Source organism: Periplaneta americana, chromosome 11, assembly GCF_040183065.1.
Source record: "Periplaneta americana isolate PAMFEO1 chromosome 11, P.americana_PAMFEO1_priV1, whole genome shotgun sequence".
In the NCBI taxonomy this organism is placed as follows: Eukaryota; Metazoa; Arthropoda; class Insecta; order Blattodea; family Blattidae; genus Periplaneta; species Periplaneta americana.
In genome coordinates this window covers 110283527-110302852 of record NC_091127.1, presented here as the reverse complement: position 1 = coordinate 110302852, position 19326 = coordinate 110283527, and the positions used below count along the sequence as shown (strand labels likewise).

The 19326-nt window shown below is 36.4% G+C and overlaps 1 protein-coding gene across 4 annotated transcripts in view; it reads left to right on the top strand.

The window, feature by feature from the left end:
• Positions 1-13105, top strand: part of BBS5 (Bardet-Biedl syndrome 5 protein) — a 46102-nt gene extending 32997 nt beyond the window's left edge. For all 4 annotated transcript variants that reach the window (XM_069839873.1, XM_069839872.1, XM_069839871.1 and 1 more), the window contains 2 exons: positions 1328-1519; positions 8962-13105. In XM_069839873.1, the coding sequence (XP_069695974.1) occupies positions 1328-1519; positions 8962-9180 (411 nt within the window). In that variant the 3' untranslated portion in view covers positions 9181-13105. The remainder of the gene's footprint in view (positions 1-1327; positions 1520-8961) is intronic.
• Positions 13106-19326: the final 6221 nt, after the last annotated feature.

Genomic DNA, 19326 nt, shown 5'->3' with positions numbered 1-19326 from the left:
CCATGCTGCGTGCAACTTAAAAGTAGCTACATGTGAAAAGGGTTCTCAGGGTTGCAGTCGCAGCATTTTTGATATCGGTTTTGTTGAAACTTTTGCTGCGGTTACAACCAGTGTTACCACCCAAATGTGCCAATGATACTTTTATTGCTTGGATATATTTTAATGTTAAATGTGATGAAAATAAATTATTTGTAACAGTTATTAAATACACAACACAGTCTGAGCATAATTGGTGACGATATAATTCATTTTTTAAATTTTCTGTAGCGTAGTTCCAAACAGGAGGGTTGCCAACATTGATTACGTGAATATACTGTTGGTTATCATTTAAGTATATAGGCGTTTTTAAAAGCTTTATAGTAAAAATAATGTCAATTTCTGAATACTAGATACGACAGAAAAGCAAATAATAGATAAGGAAGCTTTCGCATGAGTTTCTTAATAATGCGAACATAACCACAAAATGTATATTGAGAAGTCAACACGGAGATGGGAACCTGCAGCATGACTGCGGCTGCAAAAGTAGCGCCTTGCTTGTGAACAGACTCGCAACCTCCAGCTGCAACTTTTGCAGCACTCTGGTTGCGCAGCACGAAAAGTAGCGTGCAGCGTGCTACTTTTGGCTTACGTGTGAACACGACACGCAACTTTTGCAGCTGCAGTATAAAAGTAGCGCTGCAAAATTAGCGACGTGTGACCGTACCTTTAGTGTGAAGAATGCCTAAATTCTTCCAATAAAGATGTTTCATTTGACTTGCATTATTTTATTTTCTGATTTGGTCAATAGCATCAACAAAAATTATTAATATACTTATACTCATATATGAGGCCTCGCCGACCTCATTGAATAATCAATGACTATGATGATTAGAAAAATGAAAACTTCTATGAAGTCTGTGAAAGTTGCGGAAAAGAATGGAAGTAGATTAACGTTGTTAGATACGTTATTAAAGAGGTTGATAAAATCTCAGTGGAACTGAAATGCATAGGATTAACCTAAGCCAGCTTTAGATCTAATATGATCTAATCAATACTTTGATAGCCCTCACAACTGGGCTTTTCTGTTGAGTTTATTTACAAATGCGTAGACAAATAAGCTAATACATTTTTGGCATTATGAATCCAAGAGATTTGAATGCTTCGGAAATAATAAAATTGAGACCATGACGCCAGTAAGTCTGCCTGTTTCATTTCTTACTAATCAGACAAGAGAATAGGTCTGTTAAAATATTTTATTTGCTCTTTGTCTGAAGATCTCTTTTACATTTTTTGTTGCATATGTTTTATGTCTTGTAAGAAAACTGAAAGATTGTTATTTTAAAATCAGGTAAGAATTCGTGAGTCAAAATTCGGCCCTGCACTGGTGGTTGAGTGTGCAGAATGTTGTGGTGGTTATGTGTTGGGCTTCCGAATTGACCCCAAAGAGAAGCTTCAATCTGTCCACAAGGAGCTGCTATCTCTCCAGAAAGTGTATGGACAGGTGCCACTGTTCGGTGTACAGTACAAAGTTGGTGAACAGGTAAGCTGAGTTCTCGATACAATGAGTATGCAGAATGTAACCGTGACTTTATTACCAACTTTTAAGGTTGATAGAAGTGACCATTATGAACAATTTTCATATGGAACCCATGTCCCGAAACATTTCGTTTTGGTAGTTGACAAGTCTTGATGTGTGTGCTAACCAGTCTAAGTAGCACTGCAGAAAAATAACCCAAACTAGATGGCTTCATTAGAAGCTTGTGCTCGAGCACGATGGTTAGGTAGTGTGTAGGAAAGAGAGCTGTTTGCTTGGCTTGACGATGCTGAGGGAGCAGTACTCTGTCAGAGCTAGTGTTAGTGATACAATGTCAAAAATACTGTAGCATGGAAAGTGAAGAGAAAGATGCAGGGAAGTTAAAACTTCTTAACAAGGAGTACAGATTAAGTGCAAAAGTGGGAATGCAAAGTGAAGTGTGGGATGAAGACCGTTTGTAATGCTAGGCTTGCATAAAGTGAATTTCAAAAGTATTCGACTCCCTTGTTCTTTGATATGGGAAATAGTTTAGAATGTAAACACACATAATTCAATTGCAGATAAAGATTGAATTTATTATTGTAATATTAGCCTATACTATATTTTACTTTTTGTTGCTTATATAATCAGTTGACAGTTTTATAATCATTTAAAGCACTTGAACAAAATTGGAATTATTTTTTCACCACTTTGTCTATTTTCCAGTCTTCAGGAAGAAATGGATCAGAATTATCTTCAGTGATATCCAATCCTTTCCTCTAAATCCATTGTGTGTGAGAAATATTGGAAAGCAAAATGGCTTTATTGCCAAGAACTCAGTATTAGTTAACAATAACATAAGTCCACACCTGTGGAGTAATGGTTACCGCGTCTGGCCGTGAAACCAGGTGGCCCGGGTTCGATTCCCGGTCGGGGCAAGTTACCTGGTTGAGGTTTTTCCCTCAACACAATATGAGCAAATGCTGGGTAACTTTCGGTGTTGAACCCCAGATTCATTTCACCGGCATTATCACCTTCATCTCATTCAGATGCTAAATAACCAGTGATGTTGATAAAACGTTGTAAAATAACCTACTAAAATAAAAAATAAACAACTACATAATCATTCAAATGTGACTAGTAAAGCTTTGTTAACAGTGTAACAGACTGGTATTGGGATAGCTTTGAGCATAGTGATAAGATATTCCAACTAGATGTAAACATGTTCATTACGAACGTGATATGCTTGAATTAGAGATGAGCACAGGCAGAATGTGGTCCTCCAGCCGACTACCTGTACAGCAGTAAGCCCACCAAACCTGCCTGCAGTCTTGGTGAATTTCTGCTTCAGAGTTCGAGCTCGAGGCAATGAACTCTAGTCTGACTGAGCCTGAGACCACTAGCCTGTGGAGCCCACACAGACCTGCCTGCAGACCGCAGTTATTCCTTCCCAGTTCGTGTGAACTTCGAGCTCATCTCAAAGATGACATAGCCTTCCTTTTACTGTCCTCTTTCATTGAGTGATCTATTAATATTCGCTTATGTAATATTAACCATTCTTTCTGCAAATAATGCATTACAACAAAATATTCCTTTACTTTATGCATAATATAACATATTTCTGTAAATAATCTTATCCATTACTCTTATTATTTTGAAAATAACAGTATTACCACACTAAACTTCATATTTGAATGAAAAGTAAAATATATAAAAAAAAAAAAAAAATCTTATTTTATACAACATTATATCAATCCAATACAAAGTTAACGAATAAATGAAATGAAAATTTTCTGACACTACCACCATTCATTCTCATTATTAATTGTATAATAACATATATTCACGGTTTTCTTATTTTTCGTCTACACTAATCTTTCCTCCATTGTATATCTTTCTACACTCCCTTTTCAGTTACCTATATTGTTCGTCCACAAGGATTTTTTGTCCATATATCACATCATAGAAAATAATAGTTGTAATAATAATAATAATAATTTTATTATTATTCCATGTTAAGTTTCGTCAAAAGATTTGCGTATAGTTATTAATATTCTCTTTCTCCTTGTGGTTCTACCGAATACAATTTAATTTTGTAACTTATGATTCTCAAATACAGGTTAATATTATGTTTACAATATGTTTGATATCTACCCACAATTTGTTCTAGTTAACGTTGCTTCAGGATGTATACTACCTTTTTATCAAGGTGTCTGATGTTTATGTGTCCCACGGATAACTGTAGAATCACAGTTTGTATTTCTGAATGATCTTTTTCAGTGTGTTCCAAAACGTCCGAATGTTTTAATGATGTGTTTTAATGATTTTTTGAAAACGGAAGTGCCACCCTTCCACATAATTTATTAGTACTCTGCGCTCTATTTTTCTCTTGGCCATAGACATTCCAAAGTGCGGGCGAAAATCTTAGAGGTAGCCCTCTTCTGCCTCTTGCTAGACGGTCTTTTGCATATATTGTCTCAATTGCCAATGCGAATGGTGACATTTAGGAAATGTTTTCGAAGTCCAAGATTTACTTCATAACGCCAAATGTTTTAACAAAAAAAGAAATAGACATCCCTTTACCATACTATTTTGGAACGAAACTTGAGCGGTATTTATTGCACTAATTTTAAATTCCACTAAGATTAATTGCAGCTTTAAATCCGAGTTTATTCTTTGTACTGTAGTTTTCAACTGCTGGAATATACTTCTTTACATACTTTCATCTTTTCTAACACAAAGTGCATATAGGTCCACTGTATAACTGGAAAAATTTTCTCAGACACAATTCCATTGACTATGTTTGTTTAGCTGTAAAAATTGAGAAGATATTTTATTACTTACAGACATTAGACAGCTAATAAAATGAACGTAGGTCCTAATGTGGAGTGGACATTATATCTGTGAACGAAAAATTGTGGTTAAGTAAGTTGTTACTCGTGGTAGTGAATATTTCTCCTCATAGTTACAGTCATCTTTTATTCTCATTGTCCTCCACATCAGTATCACTCCAGCTCTGTCTTCTGTTCCTTCACAAACACTCAGTAAAGATATTTTATATGCAATAATAATGTTGCTTTTAACTTACAACTACATATTTTACGTTGCTTGAAAAGAAAAGACAGAACATTAACAAATTAATTATATTTAACACAACTTGAAATCGAATTTTTATGTAGACACTTTTTTATTTGTAAATACAGTATTTCGTTCTAATAATAATTTAGCATATTTAATGCAAGTACCTTTCATTCACTTTAAGTCACTGTAAAGGAAACTGTTTATGTGTTACTGTCCGTACTACAGAATTTACACCAGAAATTACAGCTCTATATAGATAAGCTACCCCTTTTAGGTATGCAGTGTGCTTTACTTAGCCCGTGGAGTAGGAGCAAAGGATGATACAAGCCTGCATGTGATATGATGATGCAACTTACACTAGCCGCATAATGCAAAGTCAAGAAAAACTCGGACTGGGATGGGCCCATTGCTCACCTATAGGTTGAATATATTTGTTTGAAGGTCATACACTTCGACAAGTTGTTGACTGAAATCATATAGCCTTTTCTACTGAATATATTAGGCTCGAGGCTGGGAGACTTGCATGTCAAGTAAGCAAATGAAGTGTTTTTCAGTATTCTAACCTGAACATTTAAATACCTTTTTTTTTAATGATATTATAATTCAAATAATTTCTAACAATCTTTACAGCAATGTTTTTCACCAACCTCAATATAGGCACTGTATGCCATGCCATCAACTGTCATACCTGTCTAAAGATTCCCAGTGTGTTCCTAATAATGTCATGAGCAGTTATGATTCTTACTACAAGGTCCTCTTCCTAATTGATTAGTGTGTTGTAAACAAGATCTTGAGATAACGCAAATAAAAGGTCCATTAATTCATGTGAATAGACAGGCCAATTCACTGGACCATCTATTCTGATCCATCTCACCAGGAGATGATCATCAAGGAGATCTCGGACATCTTGGGAGAAGTGCATGGGTGCACAGTCATGATACCATCACATGCACTGGCACATATAATCGGAAAGTACTTTAGTAGCTGGATATTATAATTATATCAACAAAGTTGTAACAAATTTTTCCATTTAAATGACTCAGCAGTAGATATGGTCCTTGTATTTTACACGGAGGACAGCTATGTTTAAACTGAGGTGAGGTTTAAGTGCACTGACTTTGAGTTCGATGGTAGCTGGTTATTGTACAGCAGTATGCTGTAATTAAGCATGATATTAGTAATGTTTACTCCTGAAGGAGGAGTTACAAACGGGAAAAATGTCAAATTTTGTATTAGTAGTAGTATTTATTTAGTATTAGTATTTATTTATTTAACCTGGTAGAGATGTGTGACAGGAAACACTAACATCATGCAGTAATAAGATAACAGCATCTCTGCAGTACTATTGCTGTCAGATGAAGTCACGCAGTTAGTGTTACTTTTTTATTGTTTGATTATATAAAATTAAGTATAGCAGTGCATTATATCGCACTATCACCTTTACTTTACTTTTTAACTTTGCTCTAGAGTATGCCATTAGGAAAGTCCAGGATAACAGAGAGGGTTTGGAATTGAACGGGTTACATCAGCTGCTTGTCTATGCGGATGACGTGAATATGTTAGGAGAAAATCCACAAACGATTAGGGAAAACACAGGAATTTTACTGGAAGCAAGTAAAGAGATAGGTTTGGAAGTAAAGCCCGAAAAGACAAAATATATGATTATGTTTCGTGACGAGAATATTGTACGAAATGTAAATATAAAAATTGGAAATTTATCTTTTGAAGAGGTGGAGAAGTTCAAATATCTTGAAGCAACAGTAACAAATATGAATGATACTCGGGAGGAAATTAAACACAGAATAAATATGGGAAATGCGTGTTATTATTCGGTTGAGAAGCTTTTATCATCCAGTCTGCTGTCAAAAAATCTGAAAGTTAGAATTTATAAAACAGGTATATTACCGGTTATTCTTTATGGTTGTGAAACTTGGACTCTCACTTCGAGAGAGGAACATAGATTAAGGGTGTTTGAGAATAAGGTGCTTAGAAAAATATTTGGGGCTAAGAGGGATGAAGTTACAGGAGAATGGAGAAAGTTACACAACACAGAACTACACACATTGTATTCTTCACCTGACATAATTAGGAACATTAAATCCAGAAGTTTGAGATGGGCAGGGCATGTAGCACGTATGGGCGAATCCAGAAATGCATATGGAGTGTTAGTTGGGAGGCCAGAGGAAAAAAGACCTTTAGGGAGGCCGAGACGTAGATGGGAAGATAATGTTAAAATGGATTTGAGGGAGGTGGGATATGATGATAGAGAATGGATTAATCTTGCTCAGGATAGGGACCAATGGCGGGCTTATGTGAGGGCGGCAATGAACCTCCGGGTTCCTTAAAAGCCAGTAATTAAGTAAGTTCATTATATGGCAGTCTTTTTTTCCTCAACCTGTCTTCTCATTGTTGCTCACTGTACAAGCCACCTTCGATATACTGTGATTAAGCTCTAATGCAGGATGAAGTACATTTCTCATGAAGGTCTACATCATAGGCGGAGTTACTGCCCCCCAAACTTGTCTGGACTCTTTTTTTTTTTTTCTATTAATGTTAGATTTTTCTTACTTTTTTTTTATGATTAAGTTTCTATGCTTAAATTGACGAATTAATGTCTTCAGATCATGTGTCTGAACTATAACATTTATTTTAAATTTCTGAACGTATAATAATTTCTATACCTCATTTGAGGAATGGAAGTACTATAATGTTTCTTTTGTAACAGCCTGCACTCATGTTAGAACTCTGCAGGTGTTCAGGCCTCCACTTGAGAAATATGAATAACATACTGCAGAACAATGCAGAAAAAAGAAGAGTGATCCCGGTATAATGTGTAAACTTAAAGACGAGAAATTAAGTAAAATAATTAGAACTTATATTTCATATGCTATCTTCAGGAAGGTAAGCTTCAGAGAAAAAAATTTCTGTTAGCACTGTTCGTAGTGTTATTGATGTATACATGGGCGTTTGTGTATGACAGAGAAAAAATAGGGAGATTGTTTTAAGTTATGCCCTATTATAATTTGTAGTAGACTACAGTTCAAATCCTATACAACTCGGTCCGAAACATCTTGGATAAGGATCTAACACTGTAAGAAATATGCCCCCTGAAAATACTTTTATTAAATGATCGTATTCCGATACACTGTATCACGGTCAAGCTATAACAGAGGGAGAAGGTAAATAATGTTCCCCATAACCTTATTATTATCGGGATTCTATTTGCTGTTCCCCCCCAAGAAAACTGTTCTCTCTCTCTCTGCCTATGGCTTACATTAAAGAAATCAAAATTAATTGGCATACCCCTTGATTGCTTTAGAATGGAAAGCTGTGATTTACCAATGTGTTGCAGAAAACCACCTGACTACACATATCATGGTTTGTAACTATCAAACAGAACTTCTGGACATGTGTTTTTATATGAAAATTGTTCATATTGATCACCTCTACTGCCTCTGCAAGTTTCTAATAATCACAGTTACATTCCGTATATGAGATCATGAAATACAGTGCTGCTTAATATTGCAGAAATGATGGGATGATTATGAAGTAAATAGGAAGAAATTTGGTCGTAGCTTTTATGCAACTTTTTCACTATTATCATATGGAACTATTGTCTTGTTGACTTCTTTTTCCTCTCTTTCACTCTTCTTCTATATGGTATTTTTTTTTTTATATATTCACCAGCACACAATGTCATCATCTTAACCCCTTTCAACACGTCAACTTCCTCTTGTCATAACTTTCACTTCCAACACAGCCACCACTAATCTTCTTCTTCCTCCTCCTCCTTCTCTGCCTCCATTGTTACTTCTACGACAATGTCCACCTCAACACCAATAATACCCCCACCACTACCACTGTCACCACCAACCAATGTTATCATCGCCACCATTATCATTGTTGACACCAGCAATGCAAACACCATCACTGTCACCCTTATCCCCACCTCACCTTTGCAGCTGCCACCACCACCAGCACCATCATCTTCTCCCTTCATCCCAACTTCCACGTCTTACTCCTCCCATAGCAATTGAAATTCTGACCTCAACAGAATTATGCATCAACACTAGTCACAAAAGATGGTTCCCAGGTTTTATCATGAATTGTCAAATAATGGTAATAAGGATGACACCCAATGGACCATCATTGTATCTAGAGTGGAATTATTTCCCTCAAGTCTCTTGCTTCACACATCAGTATTTGGAAAATTTCTGAGGTAAAATTTAACGTATGTTTTGAAAAACTACATTATTATTGGTTGTTTCTTTTTAATTAATTTCTTCTGAATTTCACATTCCTCATGACATGTATTGTTTATATTACAATTTGTTTTTCATAGTTTGGACATCTTTCGTCTACACAAAATCTATTTTTTTTCTGTGCAGACTGAGGCCTGTCCTGAGCCATCCTCTCTGACGGAAGATATTCAGGAGTTTGATGACACTGGTGATGAAATGTCAAATGCATTTGTGGCTTACTTTGCGGATACCGGACATGAAAAGGATCGGGAGCCTGTATATAGTCCAGACTTAGGACTGGCTGTTGAGAAGCTCAAAGATGGCTTTACTATTCAGAGTCTTTGGGAAGTGATACCAAGTTCGTAAGGTGCCTTACCTTTCTATATGTTTCGCGTGATATCTATTCAAGGAGGGCAGAGCCTTATTCTCTGTGGCGAAAACTGCGTATTTTAGAGAGATCAAGACCAAAAATTGAATTAGAACCGAAAAACATAGTGTCTTGGGAAAATAAGACACTTTGAACAGCATTTAGAAACAAAAGGAAGAAAGCTGTAATTATGTTCAAGATAAATTCACGACACTTATATAACAGCACATTTCCACATTGTCAACATTAAAAAAGATTCACCACACTGCACTGCACAGTCTGCAATAACTATGACGTCAGAATGATGAAGGATTTACCTTCTTCAGCATCCAGCCATCAAAGACAATGAAGAACCGTGGTCAGCCTTACCAAATTTTACTGGAATACAAGACAATGCAAACATAACATCAGAGGTCTTTTGTTTACCATCAGAATAATAATAATAATAATAATAATAATAATAATAATAATAATAATAATAATAATAATAGACTATGTGATTTGTGGAAGATCAAGTAGCTTTGGACAGGTTCTTTCCTATTACTTAAGTTTTCCCTTCCATTATCGTACGGCTGTTCCTCTGTAAGAATCATGTTATCTTTTTATTTCTGGTAACGTCTTGTAGTTTTAAGAATAATGTTAGTTTATATTTGAAAGGAAAACCTATATGTTGAAAATGACATCCAAATTGTATATTTAATCCTGCAGTTGTTGCATGCAGACTCACACTCCACACGAATTTATTTTTATCTTTCTCTGTAATATCCTTGACTTTAGGAATTATGTGATTTCAGTACCTTTCTGTAAGCAGCTGTTATGAGTCATTCTTTCGTTTTACTTTGTTCAGTGCAGTGGTACCACAGTCTAATATATACAGTCGCAAAGCTCAATACGTAGTAAATATGTAAACATTAGATAGTTGCTCACCACTAGGATTGCTAATATTGCCTCATTACAGGCAATGCAAAATAGTACCGGCACAGTCTATTGTTTCTAGCACCCTCAAAACTCAATCTATTTTTTCTAGCACCCTCAAAACTCAAGCTTCGTGACTGTATATAGTAGACTGTGGTGGTACTGTAAAGTGGGGTTATTCTGAAAACAGCTCCAATTTTTCATTCTCTTTGATCTATGTGGGATGTAACAATGAAACACATTTCTTATATGTTACAGTTTGCTAACATGATAGAGATTGGGCAAGAGACATGATATGTTAATAAAATATCCCGAAGCAAATTGAAGGGAAAACTCCTGTTAAAATCTTTTAAGTGTGTGTCATAAAGACACAAATATTTTTGTTTTTTGAAGGTGAATAAGCAAATATATACTTCTGTGTGAAGAAAAAATAAATAATATAGTTCTAGCATTGTTATAATCCATGGACCAGAAATAATGTTCTGTGGGAGCTTGTCTGAAATATGGTATGGGGCTATTCTGAAATGGAAAATTTGGATACTTCAACAAATAACATAACCTACACAAAATGTAGTAAGACTTAAAACATTTTAATGTAACCTATTATAACTTGCTGGCAGTTAATTTCTTTTCTACTACATGCTTACATATGACTAGGCCTTTGTTCCAGATATGAGTTAGTTCCCTCAAGCTGATATTGACACAGTTTATAGGAATGACATCATCAAAATATTACCTGATCCAGAGTTTGTACTGCAAGGAGAACAGATTAAATTTGCTTTCGACATTGAAGTGCCTAATTTTTAGTGACGTAAACAAGTATAGTCAGTTCAAGCAAAGTTAAAAACTGTTATGTTTATATATAATTTTGTTTTATGTACCAATCAATACATCTCTTTAACTGCAGGTTTTGTCTTAATATTTGTAAACAACAGTTTGAGAGAAAACCTTTTCTAGAAATAACTTTTCTTTTGATTTCATTATTGCTGCAAACAGAAAACACTGACTTGTATATCAAATTAATCAGAATAAAATAATCTATGAAAAAACAATTCCAGAATAGCATCTACAACCGTTCTATATTTAAAAAACAATGTAGTTTCATAATAGCCCCAACCACAGTGCTTTTCTGAAATGCGCCTTTTATTTCTTTTTTCAAATACTATGAAGGCTAAAAGACGAAATATTTTGATGATTAGCATCTTAAGGCCAACCTACTTCAAATTATGAAAACAAAATATTCAGGACAAAACTAGTTTTACAATTACAAAAAGCTAAATAAAGAACCTTTAGGAATAGCCCCACTTTATGATATTGGAGCAACTAGCAATTATAGACTCACAGTCCCACACAATCACTGGTATTCATTGTTGCTATTAGTAGAAACACTGGAAGGTAGACTATTTTGTCATAATTATTTCACTTGGTACCTAGTTTTCTTAAATAACGATTTTTTTTTTTACAATTGAATAGCTGCCCAGAACCAGCAAATAAGAAATTCTTCGAAAATGGGTAAAACACATTGTTCTATACACACTTTTAATTTTTTAGAGCAAGGTTGACAGTGAGACGTGTGCTGATTTCAAGTACAAGCATTACACATAGCGCATCATTAACAACCATTATTCATGAAAAAGTCAACTTACGAGAAATGAGGGTTACAACGTTGTTCCGGGCAGCTATTCAATTATAGATTTGTTTATACACTTTATTTATTTATTTATTTATTTATTTATTTATTTATTCATTCACTTATTTACATATTTAATTATTTACTTATTAATTTTTTTTACTTATTTACTTATTTATTTGTTTGTTTATTGGTTTGTTCGTTTGTTTGGAGCATATATTCCTGTGATAGGCTGAAAGATTCAGGAAAATATATTGGAGTGCAAGAGGTCAAATGACTTTATTGTCAAACGCCTGGCATTAGAAAACAACAACAACAACAGATTCAGGAAAATGTTAGATGAAATTGTATTACAGAGTGATGCAGTCTGTGATTATGATGACGAATGTGAAGAAAAGGTTGATGAGATAGAAATTCAAAATGAGAATTCTGATAAGAAACAAGAGGTGTCTGACGTAGAGGACATTAGTTAGGTTAGGGATCCAATATACATGGAAAAAATGAAGTTACGAAATGGAATAGGCATGCGCCTTCAAAAAACATATGAACTATGTCTGTAAACATAATAACCCATCTTCCTGGCGTAAAGTGAGCAGTATAAGAACTGAAAACGCCACTTGAAAGTTAGAAGCATTTTTACAAAGGAAATGATCAATCCAGTAGTAGAAAATACGAAATTTTTTATTGAGTCTGAGGAAGATAATTTTTTTTAGAGATAGTTATTACAACTTGGTTTGCTGTACTTTCTGGAGTTATGAAAGCTAATCACCAAAATAGAAATGATGTCCGGAAAACTGATGACACAGGGGTGTAAATATAAAGGCTAATAATGTCTTTGTCTAGCTTTCGTTTCCTTGTCAGATACCTGCTATTCGGTAACAAGTCAACAAGAGAAGAAAAGTTGAAATATAAGGTAGCTCCAATAAGGGAGATTTTTTGGCTTGTGAGCTCAAATACTGACTTGAAGAGCATGAAACGTGCCAGAATGAGTACTGAAACTGAGAACCTTTATTTCCTTGTTCACTATAACATGCCAACTCTGGTTGAATGGAATCCTCGAGAAGCAGTACTGTTCTGGCTCTGGAAGTGTGAATGACGTACCCACGATTGTCCAAAGCTGTCACAACAAGAGTACTTCATTGGCATATTCAACTGTGCCGAGAAACGTCAAGGAGACAGCCCACAGGAGGATAATGGCACAAAAACAAAGAAAAAGACATTCTAAGATACTGTTGGCTGTTACGAGTTAATTTCTTACATCAGTTTTGCATAGTTATGCTACAATTTTTTACATTACTTGTACTTTTCTGTTTATTGTAACTGTGTGTAACTTGTACAATGCAAATTTTCATGATTACAGGGCTATTGCTTTCACTTAGTATCTGTTGTTGTCTTTTAACTTTTATTACTGCACAAAATTTGTTTTAATTACTGCATAAATTGTGTATGACTGGACTGCACACTAAAAGAAACTCCGACTCTTTCATTATTTATTCTGCATATTTTCTCATGAAATTTCGGCCAGTGTATGGGACTGATTTTCCACCCAGAATGGTGATGCACTTGGGGAGCTACAATAGGTAATGACATCCAGTTGCGAAGACCAGCTATAACAGTTGGGGGATCATCGTGCTAACCACACAATACCGTCATTCTGGTTGGATGATCGTCCTCCTCTGCTTCAGCATGTGAACGTGAGGACAACAGCTGACTGGTCGGTCTGGGCCCTTCAAGGGCTGTGGTGCCATGGATTATTATAGAAGTAATTAATTAGCTATAATAATTATTTTAAATATTTTGTAAGCTACACAAGAAAGGATGTATGTCTACAATTCTTGCAGTCCTTTTGACATATTGTTTATTGAAGTGAATACAGTAAGTTGAGATGATAAAAGATGCTGCCAGTTATACTAGTTTATTCTATTGAACGATGTAAGTACCAGTACTATTCACTAAACTAGAACATTCTATTGAATGATATAAGTACTGTACTTTTCACTAAACTATTTCATTCTCTTGAACGATACAAGTTCTGCTACTCTTCCTGTACTCTTCACTAAACTAGTTCATTCTATTGAACGATACAAGTACTGTACTGGTACTCTTTACTAAACTAGTTCATTCTATTGAATGATACAAGTACCGTATCGGTACTCTTCACTAAATTACATCTTTTCTATATGTCACTGGTCAATTTAATTTTAGAAAGCGTCATTTGTATTTCAGATTAATCAATTATATTTCAGAAAACATCATTTGTATTACATCTTTTCTACATGTCACTGATCAATTTAATTTCAGAAAGCAAAATATATTATTCACACTGCCTGCTGGATCGCATCCTATAGCTGTGTAAACTGCATGCTCAATCAAAGTTATTTTGCCGCTAAATGGCAGGCAATAGCCACTGCTATTAACATTATCAATATACGCAGTTTATTGGGCAGACAGTAAACAGCGATGTAATGTAATGTCTATGACTGGAAAACAATTTGATCATAAACGTTGTTTGATAACCATAGTTTGTTCATCCACTCTATCTCGCGATTTCAGTGTGGACATCACCAACAACAATGATCTCGAACTTCAAACTTAGCTGCATTCAGTGGCAACCATCTACACTAGGAAACCCTTGTGTAGATCTAACATATGTTAACATATGAAGGGTACACGGGAATAACGATCAAGGTCCATTTTAGAAAGTTTCGAGGAAAATGAATCTTAAAGTTTAAGCACTTAACAATTAGTTATGTGTGTATTTAATAGAAATTGATGTAGTAGAATGTCAACAACGATGATTTCTTATTACTAGCTAGACCACATGATAGTACTTCCTTGCCACTATAAGATAGCATTATTAACTCAATTTCGATTTTTGATGGACCTTGATCGTTTTCCTGTGTACCCTTCATATGTAATATACTGGGTGATCCAAAATACCGCCCGATTTCTATTGGCTACAACAACAGAATAGTGTGAATTGAAAATGGGTCACAGTCTGTCATCTGTCCGCAGTATGCAGGACCCGAATCACGCAAGTGAAGTGGGTAGGCATTAGACACACACACAGAATAGTGCGTGAGTGCTCACGGCCGGCCAGTGGAATGAGTTCACCAATAGTGGCAGGTTCAGTTGAGATGGATAAGTGGAGTGTGCATGACTGTGTTCACGCAGTGAAGCTGTTTATTTGAAAGGAAGTCCATTGTAGCAACACAACAAGCTTTCTGCTGACTAGGCCAATGTAGAGATGCACCAGATAGCCATACCATATGATGCTGGGTAGCCCAAGTGGTACAAGGAGGGATTAGTACAAAAAAAGAAGTCTCCTGGACGATCCTGAACCGTCAGGACACGAATAAATGTCGACCTGTGCAGGCAGACATCCAGAGAAGTCCCAGATGATCACTATGTTGCAAATCGCAAGCACTGCATATGACTTGTGGCAGTTTGTACCGAATTTGCATTTGGATTTGCATACTCGAGCCTACAAGTTGCAAGTAGTGCAATGAATGGCCCCTGCTGACAAATTGGCATGTGAATAATTTCGAGGGAAAAATTGTTCCGGAGCCGGGTATCGAACCCGGGACCTTTGGTTTAACGTACCAACGCTCTACCACTGAGCTACTCGGGAACTCTAACCGACACCGATCCAATTTTTCCCTCTATATCCACAGACCTCAAAGTGGGCTGACAACCTTCAAGCAACCAACTTCGAGTGCACACTAACTCCATGTGACATAAATTGTGGTTTTCTGTTAACGAACAGTGACGTGTATTATGCAAATCAAGATTTCAGGTATAACTCCCTGTAAAGTTGATTTGAATAATTTAAGTCACACGGAGTTAGTGTGCACTCGAAGTTGGTTGCTTGACGGTTGTCAGCCCACTTTGAGGTCTGTGGATATAGAGGGAAAAATTGGATCGGTGTCGGTTAGAGTTCCCGAGTAGCTCAGTGGTAGAGCGTTGGTACGTTAAACCAAAGGTCCCGGGTTCGATACCCGGCTCCGGAACAATTTTTCCCTCGAAATTATTCAAATCAACTTTACAGGGAGTTATACCTGAAATCTTGATTTGCATAATACACGTCACTGTTCGTTAACAGAAAACCGCAATTTAAGTCACACGGAGTTAGTGTGCACTCGAAGTTGGTTGCTTGACGGTTGTCAGCCCACTTTGAGGTCTGTGGATATAGAGGGAAAAATTGGATCAGTGTCGGTTTGAGTTCCCGAGTAGCTCAGTGGTAGAGCGTTGGTACGTTAAACCAAAGGTCCCGGGTTCGATACCCGGCTCCGGAACAATTTTTCCCTCGAAATTATTCAAATCAACTTTACAGGGAGTTATACCTGAAATCTTGATTTGCATAATACACGTCACTGTTCGTTAACAGAAAACCACAATTTAAGTCACATGGAGTTAGTGTGCACTCGAAGTTGGTTGCTTGACGGCTGTCAGCCCACTTTGAGGTCTGTGGATATAGAGGGAAAAATTGGATCGGTGTCGGTTAGAGTTCCCGAGTAGCTCAGTGGTAGAGCGTTGGTACGTTAAACCAAAGGTCCCGGGTTCGATACCCGGCTCCGGAACAATTTTTCCCTCGAAATTATTCAAATCAACTTTACAGGGAGTTATACCTGAAATCTTGATTTGCATAATACACGTCACTGTTCGTTAACAGAAAACCACAATTTAAGTCACACGGAGTTAGTGTGCACTCGAAGTTGGTTGCTTGACGGTTGTCAGCCCACTTTGAGGTCTGTGGATATAGAGGGAAAAATTGGATCGGTGTCGGTTAGAGTTCCCGAGTAGCTCAGTGGTAGAGCGTTGGTACGTTAAACCAAAGGTCCCGGGTTCGATACCCGGCTCCGGAACAATTTTTCCCTCGAAATTATTCAAATCAACTTTACAGGGAGTTATACCTGAAATCTTGATTTGCAAATTGGCATGTGTTCAGTTTTGTAACACGTTTCTTGAGATGTGGGTGACAAATCCAGGAATTGTCGACAACCTCCTGATATGTGACTAGGCACATTTCTTGTTATTCTGGTCATTAAATAAATAAAATTGTCGTTTCTGGTGTACAGAAAACCCGCGGCAATTGCATCAGTGAGTTACACAGCCCAAAGTTAACTGGTATTGAACGAGTACGTCAGGGATCATCGGTCTGTACTTCTTTAAAGATGCCAATGGTACAACATGCACTGTCACGTCAGAGTGCTCTGTGCTATGTAACCATGTTACAAAACTTTGTCATGCCAGCGCTACAATGTTGTCCTCAGACCACATGGTTTCAACACAACAGCGAAACAACACACACCATCCAGATTTCAATGGAAAAATTGTGCAAACTCTTTTCTGGCCGCATCATCCCCTGATTTGGTGATGTGGATTGGCTGACATGTTCACAGGATCTGACAGCTGCTGATTTTTTTTCCTCTGGGGGTACTTGAAGTCCCGAGTCTTTGAAAGCAATCCAGCAACAATTCAGGAACTGGAAGCCATTATCCGCCATGAAATTGCTGATATTCTACAGCTATGCTGCAGAAAATATTGCACCACAGCTTCGTTGCTCGACTGCACAACTGCTTCGAGAATGATGCTCATCAGCGTGACGTCATTTTTAAACTTGATTGACATATATTGCGTCAAACTCCCAAGACTGTCTCACACACCTATACTTACGTGCAGAAAAGTTTCAGTGCCTTGTGAGTGCAGGGAAAAACAATTTCATTGCATCTGTTCAAAGATGATATAAAATCAATAGGTATTAGGTGAAGATTTTTCTGATCAAGGAAATTTCTTCTCCACATCTTCAATTCATTGAAGAAAGACTCTGGTGATGCATCAACATCATTGGGCCACTGATCACTACAGCCTCAACAGCAGTTTCTAAATCTTCATCTGATGCTCGCACTATCTTTTTAGGCAGCAAAGTTTGTGTGGACTTTAGGATTCCCTTATAATTTAAAATCCTGTCCTTGAGCTGACTAATGAAATAGTCTAAGAAGAGAAGGAAAATTAAAAGTCTAAAATACTCTTCATGAGTCTGTCTTGAAGTAAGAACGCTGTGTTTGTCTCCCTGTAGTTCTTGGAATTTAACACTTTAGCAAAGAGAATTTACTTGGAAAACTCTCTAATTCCTATGTACATTCACGAATTAAAATTAATATTATTTTTGTTTCTTGTTTCGTATTTTTCTCAAAATTTCGGGAGGGGATATATCCCCTTAATCCCCCCCCCTTGCATCCGCCCCTGGTTTCTTTATTTCTCAACCTCTAATCCGAAAATGCATTCTATATTCAAACATACACCTGTTTCCGCAATGCAGGCTTCCACTGATGTTAAACTTAAAGAACATTGGTCAAAATCTAAAGAATTTTGAAAGGGGGATCAGTTTTTAGGTAGTTGTGATAGGTCAAATCTTTTATTGAGTACACAACATTTTACATGGGACTTTCTTATATATATTTTTCCCCCTTTGGTATATTATAGTTAGAGGGCGGTTGTTGACCTAAAAAAATAGCAAAAATTACCAATAAAACGCCGGATTTAGGTATAGTACCGCCCCTAGGCAGTGCGAAAATTTGCCATCCCCCCAACTCCCACAAACAATAATTATGAGCTGCTATTATTATACAGGTCATGTTTAGTTTAAATTAGTTTTAAATGAAATGTTACAATTCAGAAAATAATAAATTACTGGAATCAAAATACATGCATCTTACTTGTGAATTATAAAGATTTCCTTGCACTTCACAGAGAAAATATTGTTGATGTAATCAAAGTCAATCTGACTAAGCAAATCAGATTTGATGCAAAGAAGCATATTCAAACTTATTCATTGTTGAAACGAAATTGATTTGTGAAAGCCAGGCTGTGGTTTATTTTTAAGCATTGGTTTTGTTGGTGGTACAATTTATTACGAGTATGTGTTACTTCGATAGGAAGTATAAAGTAAATTGAAAAATAATCTCCAACTCTTTGCGGAATAAACCTTTCATTATCGAATTATACAGGTAAGTCATAAGTATTTTTGGAAAACGCGTGAGCGTGCTCCTGGATTAAAAATGAGAACAATCCCCTTTTTTTTTTTTTTTTTTTTTTTATATAATTTGGTTATTTAACGACGCTGTATCAACTACGAGGTTACTTAGCATCGAGATTGGTGATAGCGAGATGAGGCATGGATTCGCCATAGATTACCTGGCATTCACCTTACGGTTGGGGAAAACCTTGGAAAAAACCCAACCAGGGATCGAACCCGCGCCCGAGCGCAACTTTAGACTAGCAGGCAAGCGCCTTAACCGACTGAGCCATGCCGGTGGCTGAGAACAAATTCCTTATAAGAAAATTTGACAGAAAATGCTTATTTATTGGAGAAATGGCCATACTTTGTATTTAGCCGTTGTTGTTGCATCATAAGTATATGTTTGGAAACTTGGCATTTAATGTGTACAAAAGGTGCTCAATGTGTCTCCCTCAATTGTTTACACATGCCTGAGCACAACATATACATGACTGGCAAGTTTGCTCAAACACCATGTTGTCATCACGGATCAATTGGCATGCATTTTCAACACATTGCAATAACTCCTCTGCATCATTC